Source organism: Oryza glaberrima, chromosome 5 (assembly GCF_000147395.1).
Source record: "Oryza glaberrima chromosome 5, OglaRS2, whole genome shotgun sequence".
Taxonomy (NCBI): Eukaryota; Viridiplantae; Streptophyta; class Magnoliopsida; order Poales; family Poaceae; genus Oryza; species Oryza glaberrima.
In genome coordinates this window covers 15462741-15485708 of record NC_068330.1, presented here as the reverse complement: position 1 = coordinate 15485708, position 22968 = coordinate 15462741, and the positions used below count along the sequence as shown (strand labels likewise).

Sequence of the window (22968 nt, the reverse complement as noted above, 5' to 3'; positions counted from 1 at the left end):
ACCAGCTAGAGTTGTGCCAACTCCGAGGCTGCTTACTAAAACTCCACAAGCATCTTCAGAACAACCACTGCTATGCTATACTTGTGGAGGACCTCATTTTCTGAAAATTTGTCCAAAATTACAAGCGAACTGTTATAATTGTGTGGAAGCTAACATTATAGCAATCAGAGTCCAAAGCCTAGGTAGAATTTAAATTCAATCCTTGTCCACCCATATTTTAATCTAGTGCCACTATATCTGATTTTATTAAATTTCTCCATGTATCTGTATTAACAACAGAGAACCAATCCTCATTTCCAGAATTCTTATGCTACATACCTATTGCTACTAGTAGTACAATACCCTTATTAATTGTATATCATTTGTAGTAGAAGATATGGTTATTTTAGATGGCACTAATGATAAGTTATGGTTGACTGGTGTGCTTGAGATAATAAAATAGGTGTTCTAATTATTGCAGTTTGGATTTTTTTTTTGAGAAATTTCAGTACTGGGCAATTCATTGTTGTGGGAAGCAATGGCGGAACTTGATAGGAAGATACCTGAAGTTGGTCAGAGGTTCACAAATCCAGAAGAGGGTTGGTTGTTTTGGGTGGCATATGGCGGCCGTATGGGCTTTGATGTGAGGAAAAGATGCACAAATGTAAGCAAAATGTATGGTAAGGTGACTTCATGCAGGTATGTTTGTTCTAATGAAGGTCATCGAGCAAAAAGGCAAACAGAACATGTGACAAAGTGTTTTAGAGCTGAAACAAGAACTGATTGCAAAGCTCGGATGGTTATTTCATTGGATCGAGGTGCAGGAAATTATGAAGTCACTGATGTTGTGCTTGAACACAACCACCTACTCCACTTACCAGAGACCTTCCACTTGATGAAATCACAACGGATAATTTCAGAACTCCAAGCTTTCGAAATAGAAACAGCTGATGATTCTGGGATTAGGCCGAAAGCTGCCCATGAGTTGGCCACTCGTCAAGTTGGTGGGCCACTTAACCTTAGCTACACTTGTCGTGACCGCAGAAATTACTTGCAAAGTAGACGACAGAGGGAATTGGCTTTTGGACAGGCAGGAAGTATGTTGAAGTATTTCCATGATAAAATTGCTGAGAACCCGTCTTTCCAATATGCGTTGCAGCTGGATTGTGAGGAGCATATTACCAACATATTCTGGGTTGACGCTAAGATGGTCCTCGACTATGCACACTTTGGTGATGTTGTCACATTTGACACAACTTTCGGGACAAACAAAGAATATAGGCCATTTGGTGTTTTTCTTGGGCTCAATCAGTTTAGAGAAACCACTATTTTTGGTGCTGCACTTCTATTTGATGAAACAGAAGCATCATTTACATGGTTGTTTGAGACTTTTCTAGCTGCACATAATGGAAAACAACCTACAACTATTTACACTGATCAAGATGTAGCAATGGGAAAAGCCATAAAGATAGTATTTACAGAATCATATCATGGACTGTGCACATTTCACATAATGCAGAATGCTATCAAGCATTTATCTCCAGTGAAGGGTAAAGAGGAAGATGAAGGTGAAGAGGAAGACGAAGGTGAGGAGGAATCTCATATTCTCTCTGATTTTAGTGATTGTATGTTTGGCCACAAAGATGAGGCATCATTTGAAGAAGCCTTTCAGATTATGAGATCCAAAGTTCATAAGCAAACTTGGTTAGATAGCATTTACAAGGTCAAAGAGAAATGGGCTGAATGCTATATGAGAGATGTCTTCAGTTTAGGAGTGAGAAGTACACAGCTAAGTGAGAGCTTCAACAACGCATTGAAGAACCATTTGAAATCAGATTTTGATATCATTCGATTTCTGAAACATTTTGAGAGGTCAGTGCAAGAGAAAAGAGATAAAGAACTACAGTCTGAATTTGAGGCAAGGAAGAAGCTACCAAGAAGACTAATATGCACACCTATGTTAGTTCAAGCAAGCCAAGTGTACACTCCAGTTATTTTTGAAGCTTTCCAAAGCGAATATGAAAGATCCATGGCTACATGCGCTAGAGTTTTAGATGGAGAACACAAATATGCTGTTGCTGTTGGGAATTTGCTTGGTGAGCTAAGTTCAGAGGTGGAGTGCATAGTGATCAGTGATCCTCTAAACCAAAAGGCTTCATGTAGTTGTAGAATGTTTGAAAGGACAGGAATATTATGTGCACATGGTCTAAAAGTTCTTGATTTAATGAATATAAAGAAATTGCCACCACATTATATCTTAAAGAGATGGACTAGAGAGGCACGCAATGGAAATATACAAGATAGGCAAGGAAGGAATGTGGTAGCAAATCCAAAATTGGAAGCTCAACTACGGTACAAGTTTATGTCTCATAAGTTTCACAATTTGGCACATAAAGTAGCTCACTCTCCAGAATGTTGTGTACTGTTAGAAAATGCACTTGATTGCCTTTGTACACAGCTAGAGGGGAAACTCAATTTAGAATCTGCAGGTGGTACAAATGACCCATGTGAGGACAAAGAAAATGTTGACCCAAATGCGCAGCAAAGAGATGATAAGCTTAGTGCTGCACAACTAAAGAAGAAAGATGTTCAGTGAAACAAGTCAAAGAGAACTACAACTTGGATTGATAAGCTACGCAAGGGGAAGCGCAAGAATACTAAATCTGCAATACCAACAAAAAAGGGAGTAAAGGTATATCATATGCAAGTTGTATGCATCGCGAACATCACTACATTGTAAATCCATTCTTTTGATCTTGTACAGAATCTTGTTGGTAGAAATAGAATGGAGTACAGCTACTAATCTTGCATCCCCCACATTGGCATCAACAATTGCTTCCACTGATAAGTAAGATAGTATCATAGTATTTCCTCCACACCAATCTGTCCAAAAGGCAGCACAACACAGCATCTGCATCTGCAGTTCCTGCATGCCTGCATGCATTGCCTCTAGGCATGGGCCATGGGCCTCTCCCTCCACTAATAGTGTGTGTCAGTGTGTGTAGGCAGGTTAGCAGGTAGGTGTAGGAGAGCAGCCAAAAGAGCAAGATGAACTGTAGCAAAATGAGCAATAGCAAGATCAAGTGGTGCATCAGACTGCTCATCTCTGTATATTGTTTTAAATCTAGCTTCACTAATTAATTGACTTCTCATTGGCAGAAACAAAAGAACAATAATGCTTTACAGAAGAATGAGGTACAAGTGAAGGTTGATGGCAGCCACAAAGGAAGAAATGTGGAGCTTCAACAATACAATATCATTAGCGATTTTACTCAGCTTGTGACAGCACCAAGTTGTGATGATGATCTTCTCTATGATCAAGATCTGTTCTAGTCCTTGCAAGATGGTTGCATGGCTTTTCGACAGGATGGTGAAATGGGCTTTTGTACAGGATGGTTTGATAGCTTTTGGACAGGAATGATAGCTTTTGGACAGAACTAACTATAGTCTTTTGTGGCCTCTGTTTAGTATTTTGGACAGGGCCAACGATAGTATTTTGTGGCCAAATTGTACAAGTGAATATGGCCTACCTTGGAATAGTTTTCTATATGCTCCACAGACTAGTTTGAATGACATGTATGATCCAAAAACTTATCTCACAACATTATCAATTTCTATATGGTTGTTTCCAACTTTTTGTGCTGTCTTAATGCTCCAAGTTTCAAGTTTATAAACTTCTATATGGATGTTTATTTTTTTGTGTGTTGTCTCAATCCATCCACCATTTATGGGGACATGCTGTCAAATTTTTCAGCAAATAACATCACAAAAGTTACTGAATTATTCATTCATTCAAATTACAGCATACATGAGTCATACAACCAAATCAATCTCTCAAAAAAAAATTACAGCTAAACAGTTGCTGCTTCAATTTTGGATGCCTCCTCCCTGTTTGCTGAGGAATTGCAGGGACGGCAGGCACAAAACGGTTCCTCCCTGTTTGCTGAGGAATTGCAGGTTTCATGGGAGTAGTCGATGCTTGCATTATCTCTCCACAGCAAGCTTCATGTATTGTTTGCTTTGTCGGCATTGATGACCATCGCCTGCATCGGCACCCCGACGGCCAGCCGCCTCCATCGCCAAGGGTCACGGCGGCAGGGCAGGGCCCCGGCCCTAGCCTCACACCCGGTCCCCTCCCCACTCGCGGCGGCGCGACGGCCTAGCGCGGCTGCCGCTCGCAGCTAGCTCGCGGCGGCAGCTTGACGCGGGCGAGGGAGGCGAAGTGGAGAGGCTGCCACCCGGTCCCCTCCTCACTCGTGGTGGCGCGGGGAGGCAGCGATGCGAGCACGCGGGATTGATGCGTCGTCTGGCGCAGTGGCGGGCAAACGAGGTCGAGGCGAGCGCGAACGCCTCGCGCGGTGGCGTGGGGGATGGAATTGGGGACGCCGTCTCTGCGGGACGATGGATTGGGGATTCTTTTTTATCTACAGGCAGGCTCAAGCAGCATATCCGTCCGATCAGTTTCGCGTGGTCCAGATTTTGGCAATGTCACGTTGTGACTTAGCTAGGCAATGTCACCCAAGCTGAGTCCATATTAGGGATAGGTGATTCTGTTTTTTTAATATTTTTAATAGATATAGCCATCTAATTTCTTGTTTGGTTTGATTGATAGAAATGGAATGAATGAAAACAATAGCATGTTAATTATTATTAATATAGCCATAATCTATATTAATTAACAATAAAATAGACTGATTATATCTAATTAACATTAGTTTTGATAAGTTAATTACTAATCAATCACAAAATGCATTAATTATTCCTAATCAATTACTAATGATTAAAATTTCCAAAAGATGGATATCCTTGGTCAATTTGGCCGCAACATCTTCGTGGAATATTGTCTCGTCGGACCATCCTATCTACTCTTGCCCACTAACCAAACACACTTAAAAGCTAGATTGTCATCCCCTCAAACCAAACATAATCGATTGCTAGCTCTAAGCCTCTAACCCCATGATTCTAACTTAATTTGGGTACTTATCATATTATCTTGTAGTTCTCTGTAAATTCAAGCATGATTTTAAATTTTGTATGAAACTTGCATGGAGTTTGGATCAAAGGCTTAGCGCTTGAGCCTTATAGTATAGGTCGAATTCACCTATGGATTTGATGGTATTATAGTTCGTGCCTATATCTATTTCTAAGTAGTATTAGGTTCGGATTTCATGGATTTGTATTTATTTAATGATTTTTATAAGATATATATTTGAGGACACCGAAAAGAACATACATGATATACATGATACAAATAGAAATGAATGGAGAGTTAACGCGGAGGCTGCCATTCAGATTGCCGCTAGGCTACCGTCATGAGTGGTTAAGAAATGTCACGAGAAATCTGTGTAGTGTGCATTGCCTTCTCTTATTAAGACCACAAACAATGTTTTACTCTCACCGTTTCAGAATGTAAGACTTTCTAGCATTACCTATATTTATATATATGTTAATAAATCCATATGCATATATATGTCTAGATTCATTAACATCTATATGAATGTGGATAATGCTAGAAAGTTTTACATTGTGTAACGGAGGAAGTACGTATTAAAGAGATAGATAGATGAAATAAGTATTAAAACTTAACATTTGAAAGGTGGGATATAATTTTCCAATCCATTAGACCAACATGCCTCTTAGGACCTTCGTAATGGAAGCTACTACTATAAGGCTGTGGTCTTCCCCCTATTTTCCTTTTTAAACTGCTTAACAATGCTCTTTTTTATAAAAAAAAAATTCTATACGAAAGTTGCTTTAAAAATTATATTAATCTATTTTTCAAAAAAAATAGTAAATATTTAATTAATCATAAGAAAATACATCGCTCCATTTTACGTGCGCGGGAGGTCTTCCTGAACACACCCTAAGTGACCTCAACATTCTACATATACTACGGATGTCCATGCGTCCATGTCTCTAATTTTTTTTAAGTAAATTGTACTATGCACCAAGTGTATCTTAAGGGCGTTCACAATGCAATGAGTTGGCAGTCAGCATGAGCAATCCACGTCGGCAAAACGGGGAGAATCCACGCCACGTTCGTGCTTGGGCCCACCAACATGAGGTCCTCGCGTCCAAAGAAGGTCACAAGTTCTTCGGTGATATCGAGGTCACGTGGGGCAGGGAGAGAGCGCCGCAGCCGCACTGTGGAGCGAGTAGCTTCTCCATCGTTGCTCCGCGCGCGCACTCGTCCCGCTCCATGTTTGGCACTGGCCGCCTCGCTCCAAGTCTGGCGATGGCGCCCCACTCCACATCTGGTGTCACCGCCCGCTCCACGTCCGACACCGGCCGCCCCACTCCACGTCCGGCGCCCACCTACCTGTGCCTGGACCGCGCTAGGAGAGAAGCGATGAGTGGGACCCACCACGAGTGGCCTGCACTGTGAGACATGTAGCTTATATTGTTCCTTGTCTATGTGGCTGTTGAGGTCCAGCATTTTTCGGTGACGCACCGCTAATGCCCTAAGAAAACATAAGGTAAAGTGGAAGTATATATGCCAATTCTAGTGCAGTGAAACGCGGAATAAATTTTACTTGGTATAAAGCGTAATTTTTCTATTAAAAAAGGGAAAATTGCAAAAATCATCCCATAAGTCACTTGAAGTTTGCCATTCCACCCCATAAATTATTTTGTTGCAAATGTCCACCCACCTACTCAAATTTATTGCAAAAACCACCCAGTAAACACATGCCGAATCAACATGTTTTTTTAAATGTGGGCCAATATGGTCTTTACAAAAAAAAACTAAATACTTCTAGAGTATTATTGATACATTTTTTGTGAGATTCCACAAATAAAATTATTAACGAGAGCTTAAACATTATCGCACTGTGTTTTGCTATATGCAAAAAAAAAATCAATCAAATATGGAAAATAAGTCTAATGTAAGCACTTGGACAAGATTGACTTAGCTAAGCATGTAGTAACCCTACATCATCAATAACGAACTGATTCGGTTAAGCACGCGTGTATTGGGGTGGTTTTTGCAACAAAACTTAGTAGCGGATGGGTATTTGCAACAAAATGACTTATGGGGTAGAATGTCAAACTTCAAGTGACTTATGGGGTGGTTTTTGCAATTTTCCCTTAAAAAAATTTCTCAAACGGCGCAAACGATGTGGGGGGGGGGGGCCTAATGGGCGATCGATCACCAGGCTATCGCCCAAGCGATTAGATCCGGCCCCCTCCCCTATACTCTATACACTCCTCCCTCCTCTCCCCCCTTCCTCCCCCCTTCTTCTCTTCCTACTATAGTGCACCATAAACAAAATTTTAAAAAAACAAAAAGTTAGAAAAATTATGTATAGAAATACTATATATAAAAAATTTGAATTCAAATTTAAATTTGAATCGGGTATGTAAACTTTTGACTTATAAACTTTGGGTTTATAAACTTTAGATGTATAGAAATACTATATATAGAAAATATTTGAATTCAAATTCAAATTTGAATCGGATATAATTTAAATTTGAATTTGAATCGGGTATGTAAACTTCTGACTTATAAACTTTAGGTGTATAAACTTTAGGTGTATAAACTTTAGATGCATAAAAAATAATATATATAGAAAATATTTGAAATCAAATTCAAATTCGAATCAGATATAATTCAAATTCGAATCAGATATAATTCAAATTCAAATTTGAATCGGGTATGTAAAATTTTGACTTATAAACTTTGGGTCTATAAACTTTAGGTGTATAAACTTTAGATGTAGAAATACTATATATAAAAGAAATTTGAATTCAAATTCAAATTTGAATCGGATATATAAACTTTTGACTTATAAACTTTGGGTCTCTAAACTTTAGATGTGCAAACTTTGGGTCTCTAAACTTTAGATGTGTAAACTTGAGTTGTATAAACTTTAGATGTAGAAATTTATTAAAATAGAAAAGTAATGCGGTGTCAAAAAAGAAAACCAGTTGAAGGGAGGGAGGGGGATAGGGGGATTGATCGCTACCCCCGCCCCAGGCGATCGATCGCCGATTAGTATTTCCGGCAAACGATGTCGCAATGTGGAACAAGAAATCTGAAACCACGGCCGCAGTAAGCATGGGGCATGGTTTGTTTCCTTAAACGGAGACACGGTTACAACTCACACGGAACGATCAAAACTCAAAAGCGAGCGCGTCATACATATATGATCGGAGACGATCGACCTTTTTTGTGCTTGGTACCCGCACGCCGTGGACCAACTGTTCGAAGAAACGGAAGAGGGAGAAAATAGGAAAGCGCCACCACGCGCACGACGTAACACTGACCCATGGGCCCGAGCATCCGTGGGGGGGGGGGGGGGGGGGTGCTGTTCTGTTCTCCGCGAGCGCGTTTCGCCCAATCGCTCGTCACGAGCGGCGGTCAAAACTTTCCGAGAAAGGTACGGAGTACAAAGGTCATCGTCAAAAGGGTCAACACGGCGGTCGTTTCACTTTCATCGGGCACCAGGGGTGGAGCCGTATGTATGTGGTGGGCTACTGGGCTACACAGAAAGTGTCGTCGAAGTGCAGGGAAAGTTTGCTTTCTTCCTTCTTTTTCTTTCGTACAAATAGAGGGCCACGGATAGGTGAGACGGTTGGCTATCGATCAATTTTTTTTTCTTTGTTCCCGCGTGATCACACGACAACACACGGACACATCAAATTGTCAAATCTTAGCAAAATACATATCAATACACGGACGTGAAATTGTATGAGCGCAATGCCCGTTTTGTTTGGAGGGAGCTTTAGAAAGGGATTAGGAGTTTAGATGGATGAGACTATTAAATGTTTTATTTGGTTGAGAGACATGGGAATTTTGGTGGGATATGGATGAGAAATTAAGAAAGAAACTTCCTCCTTTTCAATTCTTAGGTAGAGGTGGTAATTGGGAGGGAATTCCTCCTTCACTCTACCTAAACAAATCTCAACCATCCATTTTTCATTAATGACCTAATCTCCAACTAAACTCCCTATCAAATTGCACCTCTCTACCAAACAAGATATTAGGATTAAAAATCAAATTCTCATCTTAATCTCACCATTAATTTTCTCATGTAAACTCCCAATCCACTTCTCTCGAGTTACCAAACAAGCCGAGGTAAGGAAAATAAGCAATTCAAGTGGCACTAAAAAGGAAGAAATAGTACTCCTTCAGTTTTAAAATATAATGATCTATTATCATATGGGACGTATTTTAATACTTAGATATGTTTAATTCGGTTTTAAATTATTATATTTTGGACATTGATAGTAGGGAGGAGCGTTGGCCGCCATGGATGCTCGGTGATGAAGACAGCCTATATAGACCTACCATGAATACAGTTAATCTTGCGAAACTTTTATATGTAACATTACATTAGAAATAAATTAATACATTATCCCTATACATCTATATATCCTTATATACTCCATCCGTTTTATATTAGTTATTGACTTTTTCTTTAGTCAATACTATCTCCGTCCCGGAATATAAGAAGTTTTAGAGTTGGACATGGTTATTAAGAAAATAGGTATAAGTGAATAATGGAGGGTTGTAATTGGTTGAGTAGTGGATGTTGGTGGAAAAAGTGAATGGTGGAGAGTTGTGATTGGTTGGGAAGAGAATGTTGGTGGAGAAGTTATTATATTTTGGGACGGAGGGAGTACCTTTTGAGTTTGATCAAATTTATAGAAAAATATAGCAATATTTTCAACATAAAATAAACATATCATCAAAATATATTAAATCCTAGTCTTAATGAGACTAATTTAGTGTTATAGATGTTACTAATTTTTTTTATAAACTTAGTCAAATTGAAAGTTACTTATATAATATGAAATGAGTAGTTCGACCAAAAGCTTGATATGTACTAAGCCACATTATTTATAGAGAAAATCCGAGAAATGTCATGTCATTGACAAGCGTACTATTCCAAAAAATGCTATCAATAAGTGCAAGTTCCATGAAATACCATCGTACAAGCGATTTTGTCATATAAATACCATCGCCGTTAGGATTCCATCAATCCCGCACCGTTAAATACACATCCTATAATACTTAATGGAGGGTTGCTAACGGAACCCTAACGACGATGGCATTTTTGGGACAAAGTCACTTGTACGATGGCATTTCATAGAACTCACACTTGTCGATGGCATTTCTTGAAATTAGGTGCTTGACAATAGCATTTTTTGGATTTTTCCTCTTATTTAAAAAAATAGTAACCTTGATCTCTCATGTTTTGATCTCAAACATCCATTTATCACGTGTATTTATAAACCACTAAGTATAATTATTCCTATAAGTATTTGTGTGTATTTAACCATGTTAGCTATTGGATCTCTCTCATGCTTAGTACATAAATATCTAGGTGCCATGTACAATTTCAATTTCACATCAACTACTGTCGACGGGATATACCCGACAACAATAGTTCTATAGTATGTAGGATGTTGATACTGAGGTATATGCGAGATCGCGTAAAAAATACGAGGGACATTTATTTTTATATTGGTTTAGCTCACAAGATGAATAATAGCCCTAGTTAAATTTATATGAATAGCTCTGGGATGTATCACAACAATTATAATAGGGGAGCAAGCTAGCTAATCTAGCATACCAGCTAGTATTCGTCAGTAACTAATCCGATGACTTGGAGTCGATGGCTATACATTGACTTCCTCCTGGCTGGTCTTCGATGTGGCTTGTAGCTATAGCTTATGATTCGATGCCCTTCCATCTCAGGGGCTATATATTTATACGGGTAGGGAATATATTGTTAAGTGGAATTCGAGGAGTCTTTGTGGGATACAGGCATATAAGACATTGCCTTTCCCGAGTTGGTGTTTGATATCTTGTATTCCCATGCAAGGAGTTTGTTCTTATATGCTATATTCCCATATCCGAATATACCTTTTCGTATAATACTAGTATATGTGGTATTCCTAGTGGTCACGAATCCAAGTATAAGAAGTATACCTAATCTGTAACATGACAACTACTATATATATCTCTTAAAATACTGTCCTTTTAGGCATTATAAATATACAATTTACAAATTGTTTTGTTTGAGTTTTTTAAGTACATATAAATTCCCCACTACGATACATGGAGTATCCACTAGTTTAAGTATAGAATGGATCCCTTAGGCAATACTCAACGCATCATCGTGGATAGTGGTCTCAAGCTTCCATGTTAGAGCCGAGTGCGGGTGGCAATGGGGACCGTGGTCCTGCACCACAACGTGTGTTCTATAGAGGTTACAATTTCCTCGATGTGCCTTGGCTCGGAGCCACGGTCAGGGCCACATATTGGGGAGGTCTGGATCCCCACGGCGTGCTTGTTCTATATATAGAAAAAAGAGATATGGTGGAGAAGAGGAGAGGAGGGCCTACCAAGCAGGGATTGAGTTTATTGCCTGCGAGCTCGTCCGCACAGACGACGAGTAGATCTACCGCAAGGGAGCTCTTCCGTTCATCAAGTTCCTCTGCATCGCGGGCTCATCCATGCTTGAGCTACTATGTCTGTCAAGCTCATCGTCGTTCCTCGAGATACGGTAGCCGCGAGGTTCATGGCCGGATCCGGTGAACTCTTGGCCAGATCTGACGAACTCAACCAGAGAGAGGAGAGGCGGAGGTTAAACGGGAGAGGTGTGGACGGACTATACCTATCTACGGTATATTGTAGAATATGGGAAATGTCGGAAGTTGGAACCAAGGTATACGCGTGATCATATCAAGAAGACAAGGAACAAGGGTTTATACTGGTTAGACCCCTCAAGATGACAAGGAACAAGGATTTATACTGGTTAGACCCCTCAAGATGAGTAATTACCCTACTCCAGTATATATGTATATATGGATAGGAATACAAAGTTCTCGCCACCTCCATCCTCTTGAAGGGGAGAGGCACCGCTGGATAGGGTATCTTTCGTCTTCTATCGTTGAGAAATCGCGACAGAGCTTGAGGAGAATGGGGGAGGCAGAGACTGAGAGGCACCGCTGGATGGGGTGGCTTTCGTCTTCTGTCGTTGAGAAATCGCGGCAACGCTAGAGGAGAATGGGGGAGGTGAAGACACTGGATACGGAAGAGCGACAACGGTGCTAGATGAGGAGAGAATGGCGACTGCGTTCGATCAGTGGGGAGGGGATAAGGTGGGATTATTGTCAGGGTTATGGATAACACATACCCAATAGTAATCGACTAAGCTCGGCAGGGCCCACCACATACCAAGTTTTATATGGAATCATACCTCGTATATAGAAGGATTTCTGGATAAGGAATGACAAGTAGAGTTATATATGGAAACTATAAAGACTACTCGAATCGTATTCATACTTGTATTCCTAGTTGTACTTGGACAAGGGGACATCTATGGGTATAAATACCCCTAGGAGGAGAGTGGACTCATATACAAAACAAGACGGAATAGTCAGAATAGACACCAATACACGCCGCTAAACATCGACATCAGAGATCAGCCTAGACAAACCCAATCTAGTGCCCGCGGAGGCCAACAAGAGGGATCTAGCGCCATCTCTGATCTCGCCGAGTTCATATTCGAGGAGGAAGACTATCCTGTTGTCGACTACTTGTTGGTGTCCATGCCACCATGTCGACAACTAGATAGGTTATCCCAAACATTATACTTGTGTGATTTTGATGAATAAGAGCAACACCGGTTTCGACCAACAGGAGTAGTGCTATTACCTGATTCTGATGAATATGGGGCCCGAACCTGTATAAAATCCTTGTCTATGTTTCTTTTAGCTCAATCTCGCATATACCCTAGTATCAACGATTCCTATAACATGCAAATACCGTATTCATGATATAAAACATTGACAGTTGTGGAAAGGAAGAGGGAGAGGTCTGGGTGAAAAGTCATATGCGTGTAGTTGACAAGTGGATCCAATATAGTTTAAGGGTGTATATGTACTTCATTTTATTATTATAGGGTTCAAAATATAAAACTCCAATTGATTTGATAATAAAAAAATATCATAAAAGCTAACACGTAAATAATTAGGGATTGAAATATAAAATATACTAAGGAGTGGTCTTCATAAGACCACTAGGCTGTGTTCGGTAGTGTAGGATGAGAAGTAATCCCTCCTGCATGCAAAACGAAGCAATCTATTAGTACATGATTAATTATGTATTAGATAATTTTTTTAAAAAATAGATCAATATGACTTTTTAAATAAATTTTCGTATATAATTTTTTTTATAAAAAACGTACCGTTTTTTAATAGTTTAAAAAGTGTGCGTGTGGAAAATGAAAGAGGTGAGTTGGAACATGAGGTGCCGAACTCAGCCTTAATACTAGCGGCCTTCCTTGTACGTGGCCTTAGGACCTGTTTAGATCCCACCCCAAAATTTTACACCCTGCCACATCGAATGTTTGAACACCTGCATGAATTATTAATTATGGGCTAAAAAATAATTAATTGCATATATTGCGACTACTTTGCGAGATTAATCTTTTAAGTCTAATTGCTCCGGATTTGATAATGTGATGCTACAGTAAACATTTGCTAATGATTGATTAACTAGGCTTAATAAATTCGTCTCGCGGTTTATTGACGAATATTGTAATTAGTTTTTTGTTTAGTGCCGAACACCCATACGACACTATATATAATATCCGATATGATACACCAAAACTTTACACCCCTAAATCTAAACCAACCCTTAAAAAAAAAGAAAGAGTACATGATAAATCCCTTAAAAAAGTATAGGATGAATGAGTAGACCAAAGTCACCAAACACACGTGGACCCGACTACACTATGTAACACATCCTGGCATTTACAACCAGCCCCCTCCCTCTGGGAGATGGTCCCCACACCCCCAGGCCCCCACGCGTCGCGTCCACGGAAACCGTACCCCACAGAAACGAAAACCCCCCCTCCGCCCCCCCCAACTAGAAGCCCGAAACCGTCGGAGAGTTGGAGGCGGCGTCCCCATCCCATCCGTCGTCCGTCCCCGTACGTCCGCCACCCCGTCGCCTTCCCCCCTCCCTCCGTCTCCACCGCTTCTCCCGCCGCCTCTTCTCCTCCAACCACCAGACGGGGACCACCGCGGCACACACACAGAGACCCCCAGATGCTTCCACCGACTCCGACCAGCAGCCGCTCGCCACCAGCCCACCACCAGTGAGTGACGCGACGCGACCGGCGGCGGCGGCGATGGGCAGCGTGGACTTCGGCCTCGTCGAGATCCACCCCGGGGAGATCCGGTTCGAATGTACGTGCTCCCCCCCCCCCACCCACCCACCCACACACACACACACACTCTCTCTCTCTCTCTCCCCCTCTGCAGCAGACGAGCGGTGTGTTTCGGGGAGGCACTGGCGCTTCCCCCGGTCGAGGTTGCGGGCTCGCGGCCGCGCTTAGCCGATTGATTTAGTATCGCTTTGATTTGGGATCGCGGCGTTCTGATCGTGAGCGAGGCTGCTGATTAGCTGGAGACGTGCGTTGTTTTTTTTTTTTTTTCATTTTTGGCTTGGCTTGGGTTTGGGGTTTTTGAGGTGCTCGTGGGTTCAATTTGATTAGAATTACAACAGGGATGAAGTTCGCACTGTTTTTGAGGCGCCTCGTGAGTTTACTTGGGGGACCAATTTGATTAGAATTACAATCGGGATGAATTTTGCTAAGTTTATTATTATTATATCTAAAAACAATTACTATATTGCATTCTCTTTTCCTTTACATTTTTTTGGACAAGACAATAGCTGTAAACTTATAGTTGCGTTACTTCTATACAAGCAAATTTTATTACGCGTTAGCATTTTTGTGGCATGTACTTGCAGTTGGGATTTGGTTACGTTATATTTTCATCATTGAGTCTTTACTTTAGGAACCTGAGCCTTTCTGGCGGTGGTGGTAGTAGTAGCTGTGGTGGACTGGTTGTTGGTAACTAGCGATGAGGTAGCTCCTGCTGCACCCTGAGTGGTTGTCATGTTTGGCACGGGGCATGCAACAGATCTGTTTTCTATGCGGTTGTGCGATTGGTGAATCGGTTGCAATGATGTCTTTGTGAATTCCTTGTTTTTTCACCTTAGGTGAGACTGTTAAAGAGAGTACAAGGACATGCTTTGTTGCTGAATATGCTTGGTCTGTGCCATAAACCGCACAAGGTGGTAAAACAGGTCAACGTGGTTGCGCACATGAGTGATTAGGACTTAGGAGCAACCTTACTTGACCACTTGAGTTTAATCACCACATTTACATAGGCACTGGCTGTTGGGTAGTGGCCTTGTTGAGACCAGTGACAGCCGACTTAAATCTATTTCTAGATTTATGCAAAACAGCATGTACTGGTGATAGTGTTATATCGTCTAGATAATTTCTGTAGATGCCTTCTGTTCATGAGAAAAGATGGTGGCGGTGTGTTTGATGGATACAAGTCGCCTTGTATGCATGCCTTTATATTAGATTTGAGGCTTTTGTACTCTTTGTCCAGATTAATCTATTTATTTTTGTGTGCGTATGGTTACTGTGATTTTGGGTGAAGATTGGAACTCAACTGTGCATTATTTCCATTTGGTTTTCCTTTCTCACCAAGGTGATTAGGGGCCTGAGCCCATATCAGTAGGAGCAGTCTTGGCTTTTTTATATGAAATTATTATGAATATAGTTGAGATAAGCTTAACTTGTAATTATAATGATAAAAAGATCCCTCACATTCAGAATGTAGAAACATGTGAACCATTTCTAAGGATTAAAAGGTGTTAGCTACAGCCCAAAATGTATGTTAGACTTCTGTTTGAAGCTAACCTGTAACAATGCATGCTCTATGAGGGAATTATTTCACTTCCATAGTCCATATAATGACCTTCATCTTTCTACTGCTCCTATTGTAATCAATTATTTGCTACTCTATAGGGGATGCCATGCATCATTCACCATTTTAGAAAAATCATATTGAGTGGCAAAAGATCTTACCACATATATAGTGGTGAATAATGGTTACAACAAAGAGCATGGGTACCCTAAAATTAGCCATTTTGTCGATTGGCATATGCTCCAGCTCCTCCTTGTTGGTTGCGGTCATTGTCAACTTGTCATATTAAAATTAAAAATAGTCCTCTTATATCTACTGCAGTCATTTACCCTTTGAGAGATTTAAGTGAATGCCAAAATATCTTACCTGCCCAAAGATTTGACTAATAGCACCAATTGTTAAACTAATGGGATTGCAGTGAATATTCTTACCACATGCAACTGTTTGTCTTACAGGACCAAATATGAGCAGAGGACTTCTATATGACCTTATCTATGCTACATTTTTCTAGTTCTTATATAACCATCTGGATGAAATCTTGTACTATCATTTTTGAATTTATATATATATATATTTATGTGCTGTGCTTTTTTTCTTTGTTGTCAGTTGAGGTGAAGAAGAAAAGTTCATGTTCTGTCTGTCTAGTGAACAAATCAGAGGAATATGTTGCATTCAAGGTTGGTATACAATCTTGAGCTGTTTTCAAGTTTTCATGTTCTAGATTTTCATCATGTTGATGATGCTTGAAGCTAATATTAGATGGACATGTGTGGAGCTTTTAAACTTACTTATGATCATCAGTATCTCAATTAATGAATCGATACATGAAGATGGATTTTTTTTTTTGTATTTACTTTTGATTAAGCACCATGGTAAAGTGCAAACTCTGATCTTGCTACCAACATTTTGCTAGGTCAAAACAACTTCTCCAAAAAGGTATTGTGTTCGACCAAATGTAGGAGTCATTCTTCCAAGGGCAACATGTGTTTTTACAGGCAAGTATCTTCTACTGTCTGATGGCCACAACAATGATTTGACAAATTTATGATTGATAATGTTGCGCAAGTAGTGTGTTATATTCTTCCAGTTGACACGATGAAACATATTTATGTTACAGCACTCAAAATTCTTCTATGAAGTTAGCATCTATTTCTTTTCAGCACGAAATCTGCTCTCTGCTGATGATAAATTAACTCTTACAGTATTGCTTTATTACTTGGTTTGTTCATCCAATGGACGCCATCTTACTTTTGTGGAAGACATGAATGAGCTTGACGTTTCTGTTATTGTTTTATCTGTTTAATTTGATTTGTTCAATATAGTATATTTTCCTTGCATTTTATGCTTGTTGACTTTATTATTTAACTAAATGTAGTTATTATGCAAGCACAAATGATTGCTCCACCAGATCTGCAAATAAGAGACAAGTTTCTTGTGCAGACCACAGTTGTTCCTTTTGGTACAGCTGACGAAGACATTGCTCCTGCTTTTGTAAGTAATTAAGTATGCAGCAATTTATGTTTCGCTTATGGGATTCTACGTTTTGCATCTTTCACCCAGATCTTAAACCCTCCTGATTCCTCTTTGCAGTTTTCCAAAGAAGTGGGAAGATATATCGAGGAGAATAAGCTGAGAGTTGTTCTTGTCAGTGCGACTCAACTTGAAGAACAGCAACTCATCGCAGGAGTTCCCAGTGCTAAGACTGGTGTTGAGGTTCGTGTGGCAAAAGAGACACTGAATATTGAGAGTGAAGCATCTAATGTCATGAACAAAGTTCATCATTCCTTGAAAACAAACTTCCCCCCTCTGAGAGAAAATCCAGCTACTTTGAACGAAATGCCCTTCCCTGTAAAACAAACAACTATTCTGGCCCCATCAAAAGAAGTTCCAGCTATTTCAGCAGAAAGTGCTCACCATTGGAAAGAAACCCCTGCTGAAAGCTTGTTTTCAAGTAATGCAGTTCATCATTCCCTGAAAACAAGTTTCCCCCCTCTCAGAGAAAATCCAGCTACTTTGAATGAAATGCCCTTCCCTGTAAAACAAACAACTATTCTGCCCCCATCAGAAGAAGTTCCAGCTATTTCAGCAGAAAGTGGTCACCATTGGAAAGAAACCCCTGCTGAAAGCTTGTTTGCAACGAATGCACTTCCTCATTCCCTGAAAACAAGCTGTCTTCTCAGAGAAAATCCAGCTATTTTGAATGAAATTCCCTTCCCTGTAAGACAAACAACTATTTTGCCCCCATTAAAAGAAGTTCCAGTTATTTCAGCAGAAAGTGCTCACCATTGGAAAGAAACCCTTAATGTTTCTCTAGAATCTCATTTTTCATCAACAGAAACAAATGTTGTCTCGAGTGAGTGCCCTGAAACATTGGAAAATACTTCTCCTTCAAAAGAATTTGCCATCTTAAGAGATACACTTGTCAATGCAGAGAATCTTCACTATGTAAGTTGCCTATTCTAAAGTATTTTGCATGTTCTGCTGCCTCTGTTTTAGCTTCGAAGACCATTTTGTTTATTTGTGACATTAGCATATTACTGTTGGAATTCAAAAACCCATTTGTTCTTATGTTATTATCAAGTATAATTTGCTAGCACTTACAGGATACTTCCCTCCAAACCGTGCATTTTATCTTTATATTGGTTGGAAATAGTGAATATGGTCACTTTGTTTGCATGCAATGGTTTTGATTTGTTTACTGCACAGTCCACTAGCTAAGTGGCTATCTCTGTTCATTACCCGTACCAGGTAACTGATGATGTTCAGAATCTAATGACAAAACTCAGTAACCTAGAAGCAAAACTAGAAGAGGTAATGATTTTTTAACACGACACATTTGAGTTAAAGTTGAGGAATTAATGAGATAATTCTGAAGACATTTTCTTGATCTTTACATTATTGTATTGTTTCTTTTTTATGTGTAGGCTGAAAGTGTGATAGTTAAACTGAGGGAGGACACCAGAACTACCATTAGGGAGCGGGATAAGCTAAAGCACGAAATGGTGAGATTTAAACCACAGTACCGCATCATTATTAACACCTATGCTCCGTTGTTGACAAAATAACTGAAGTCTCAGAAGGATTCTAATTTCTTCATATTCATCTTTTGATTTTCTGCAAGAGATTTTATTTTTATTCTGTCCATTTGGTCCATGTCATATCCACCTGGAGCAACACAATGCCAAATGGGTCCTAGTATACCAAGTGAAAACAATGTCATATTCTCCTTATGTTGAGAATGCACCGTAAGATCGCACATGTTAACGTATCATCATGTTCTGTAACCGATCTGTTTCTCTGGATCAGGTCGTCTTGACAAGGAAGGGCGCTTCACGGAGCCAGGCTGGTTTCCCTTTGCTGTTTGTGGTCTACATGGCGATCCTTGGCGCGTCACTCGGTTACCTGTTGCACCTATGATTCTGATTGATTGGTGCAGTTGGAGACGAAGTAACAGTATCACAGGGAGTACGTGCTGAGCTTTCTCACAGCAGCTGGAGTAGCAGCTGGAGTAGGAAAAGAAAAGAAATCAGAGGCAGGTAGCCTCCTCTTGGTACTGAATCAGGGATGAACTCTTGTCACGTGACGATCGTCACATCAATTAGTTCAGGCGTCCACTTACTAGGTGATTAACCAATTAAACGGAGTACATAAAACAGCATGATTTTTTATTTACGCTGTACATAACCTCTTTATATAAGTTTCCTGCCCGTGGACCGTGGTCGCTAGAGATAATCCAGGATGTTGTTCAGAGTTAAAACCTTTGTCACTACTACTAGTTGCCACGGAAACTAGTTTGATGCTGTTGACTTTTTTTTTCAACGTTTGACCATTCATCTTATTTAAAAAATTAATGTAATTATTATTTATTTTATTGTGATTTGATTCGTCATCAAATGTTTTTTAAGCATGACATAAATATTTTCATATTTGCAAAAAAAAATTAAATAAAACGAATGGTTAAATGTTGGTTAAAAAGTTAACGGCGTCATACATTAAAATAGGGAGGGAGTATCTCTTAACCTGTTCTCCAATTGCCTGGCCTCCTGCCGGCCAATGGCGTCTAATCAAACTGAAACCCGGCGGGCGGCCGGCCGCCCGCCGGCGATCACGCTGGGGGGCGGTGTTTCTGAAGCAGGAAAACGATAAGAGCCCAAGAGCAAACGAGCTTATGAGTTAATTAAACATTAGGGCCGAAATTAACTAAAACTTGTATCATGATGATGATTTCCTAAGACTAAATTAAGGCCCTATTAACTCCAAAAAAACTGACGGAGTGGAAGCCTCGCTTCATGATTTTCTAAGGGGGAATAGTAAAGGACGGTATGAGTATCGATCGACGTCTCAGAAGTATCATTCCGTCCGAATGAGCTATCATCATGTAGCATGCTTCTTTTCTAAAACTAAATCAGGGCCTTAATTAACTCCAAACCTGATAGAGTGGCAGCCACACAATCTGGTTGGGGTGATTACTCTATTTGGTTTGCGCGGGGGGGGGGGGGGGGGGGGGGGGGGGGTGGGGTGTGATTACTCTATTCATGGCTTTTCCAAGCTTGTCGTGCCCGTATGTTCGCGTCCATCGTTGACTTTTTCAATGCCATGCACGCACGTCGCCACGTAGGCACGCGCCTAAGCCGCAACCCCTGCAAGTATAAAAGCGCGCCTACCGCCTCCTCCTCTCGTTGCCTCCGAACCCTTCAAGCTCCGCCGATTCCTCTCCTCCTCCTCCGCCTCCTCCTCCGGCGTCGTCAGCGTCAGCAGCGGCGCCGGCCATGGGTTGCGGTGGCTCCAAGGAGGACGTGGCCACCGGCAACACCACCGCCCCCGCCGCCGCCGGCAGCAGCAAGCTCTTCCGGAGGAAGTCCTCCGTCTCCGCCAGCCACCGCTCCTCCTCCTCGTCGTCTTCCAATGGATGCACCTCCGTCTCCGTCAAGGACGTCGCGACGAAGAAGGAGGAGGAGACCGAGGCCGACGCCGTCGAGGTGACGTCGGCCGAGGAGGCGGCGGCGGCGGCGGTGGTGGTCAAGAAGGACGTCACCATCGCCGCTGCCACGCTCGCGGTGACCGAGGCGATGGCGACGGCGGCGGAGCCGAAGGAGGAGGAGGAGGAGGAGGAGCTGCCCGAGTCCACCATGGCCGACGAGGCGCCGGCGGCGGTGGTGGAGGCGGCGCCGGCCAAGGCCGACGAGACAAAGGAGGTCGCTGTTGTCAAGGAGGATCAGGAGAAGGCTGAGGAGGAGACCAAAGCCGAGGAGGAGGAGACGCCGTCGTCTCCAGCTCCGGCAACTGACCTTGGTAATTGCTTGTTGCGTTTTGTATTTTAAGTTGTTTTGATATTTTTTTATTAATTAGTCAAACTTTTAAAAGTACAATAAAATTAGTAGAAAATATACCTATATTTTTCAAGATAAAATAAACATATTTTTTCAGTGTACATTAAATTAATTAGGTGTTTTAGATGTTTCTAAATTTTTTTATAAACTAGAACACATTATTTTAATCTTATTACTATTATACGGTTTAATTCTATGAGAATTCGCTTGGATATATATATTCTTTTTTAGAAAATTATGAGCTATAATTAGGAATCCGATCGTCTCAAGTTAGTATGCGAGTTTTTCTAAGAAATTTCTTATACGACTCCTTCTAAATTTTCAAAAGCGAACGAACTTAAAAATTAAAAATTAACTCAAATACGAATATATATTTTCAAAAGCAAACAAACTTAAAAACTGACTCATATTATACACAGATGACGTACCAAAGTATCGGCATATCCAATTTTTTTAAAAAAGTTAATAAATACTTAATTAATCATATGCTAATGTACCACTCTATTTTTCATGAACGGGAGATTTGTTCCGACAAAACCAAATGAACACAGCCTTAATCCAAATTACATACGGACACACTAAGTTGTTATCTTCCTGTCAAACCACACTGGACACAAGCACACGGCTGGGTTTGGGAACAAGAACACGGCATTGGGCACGTCATGCGCGGGCACGTGCTGGGAAGATACGAGTGACGCGCAGGCGGACTTGACATACGAGATGGCGAGATGCACCAACGAAAAAGTTTGAGAGCAGATTTCGTTTTTAATGTTTACGGAAAGAAAGACACACGATACGGGCAATTGAAATCGGAGTAGGAGCGACGTACGAAATTTTGTTCGGCAAAAACATCTTAAACTTTGATAATAGTAGAGACTTGGTCAAGTTTTACAAGTAAAAAAAAATAAAATGACTTATAATATGATCAACTACAATGAAAAATCATGTGGAATAAAGACACGAATATCAAATAATAATAAAAATGGGTGAGAGACTTCAAACTCGTTTAGGTCTAGCCCATTATCTTATGAAGTTAGCCGGAAGACCCGTGAGGTGTTTTAAACAAATCATGCAAATTCTAGTATAATTAATTTCAGCCAGAAATGGAGAGAGTTCGCTCTAATTATTCGTGCCACATTTTGCAGGGGAATCGAAAGAGCAGAACACCATGGAGGCCAAACCTGCCGTCAACCACAACGGCGAGCACAAGGTAGAGGAGGTGGCCACCACCGTCGTCTCAGAGTCATCGTCGCCGTCGCCGTCGCCGTCGGAGGCAGAGAAGGAGACCGCCGCCGAGAAAACCAACGACGTGGCTGTCCCGGAGTCTTCCTCGCCGTCGGAGGCGGAGGAGAAGAAGGACGCCGCCGCCGACGAGAAAACCGCCGCCGCCGTGGCAGCGGCAGCCGCAAGCGAATCATCATCACCGGCGAACTAAACGGAGGCGAGACCGATCGATCGAAGAGACGACGTGTAAACCATATCCCATCCATCATATCCATGTACCTGGAATTAATCCGGGAGATCTATGGATTTATAATCAATCAATCGACGTGCTCCTCACTCATCTTTGGTTGAAGCAAATATACGTATGCATATATGCTACTCCGGCGACATCGCCGGAGCTCGATCCCGAGATCCGCCGTTCGTCCATGCCATGCACGCCGGCCGGCGATCTGCTCTAACACTGGGCTGACTGCGTGTAGTTAGGTTCTAAGCTGGTCCAAAAGGAATAAGTTCACTCTAGGTCCCTCAATTTGTCGTCCAGTTTGATTTTCGTCCTTAATTCGGAAAACCGGATATGACACATCCCCAACTTATAAAACCATACAAACAAGGTTCCTCGATAGTATTGACCATAGTTTTAGCCTATGTGGCTTATTTGACTAGGTCTTCGTCCCACGTGGCATTGATATGA

The 22968-nt window shown here is 41.1% G+C and overlaps 2 protein-coding genes across 3 annotated transcripts; both read left to right on the top strand.

Annotated features, from left to right (window-relative positions):
* The first annotated feature begins 13869 nt into the window (after positions 1-13869).
* Positions 13870-19480, top strand: LOC127774363 (uncharacterized). Of its 2 annotated transcripts, none has more exons than XM_052300590.1 (8): positions 13870-14184; positions 16330-16400; positions 16637-16718; positions 17099-17214; positions 17314-18168; positions 18472-18534; positions 18648-18725; positions 19030-19480. In XM_052300590.1, exons 1-8 carry the CDS (start codon positions 14127-14129, stop codon positions 19138-19140), a joined length of 1434 nt encoding a protein of 477 aa, XP_052156550.1. In that variant the 5' UTR covers positions 13870-14126; the 3' UTR covers positions 19141-19480. The 2 variants fall into 2 exon arrangements, with proteins under 2 accessions (XP_052156550.1, XP_052156551.1); XM_052300591.1 differs by lacking the exon at positions 13870-14184 and adding an exon at positions 14218-14409.
* A 905-nt stretch (positions 19481-20385) lies between these two features.
* LOC127773098 (uncharacterized) lies at positions 20386-22634 on the top strand. Its single transcript, XM_052299111.1, has 2 exons — positions 20386-21015; positions 22199-22634. The coding sequence occupies exons 1-2, from the start codon at positions 20493-20495 to the stop codon at positions 22486-22488; spliced, it is 813 nt and encodes a 270-aa protein (XP_052155071.1). The 5' UTR covers positions 20386-20492; the 3' UTR covers positions 22489-22634.
* Positions 22635-22968: the final 334 nt, after the last annotated feature.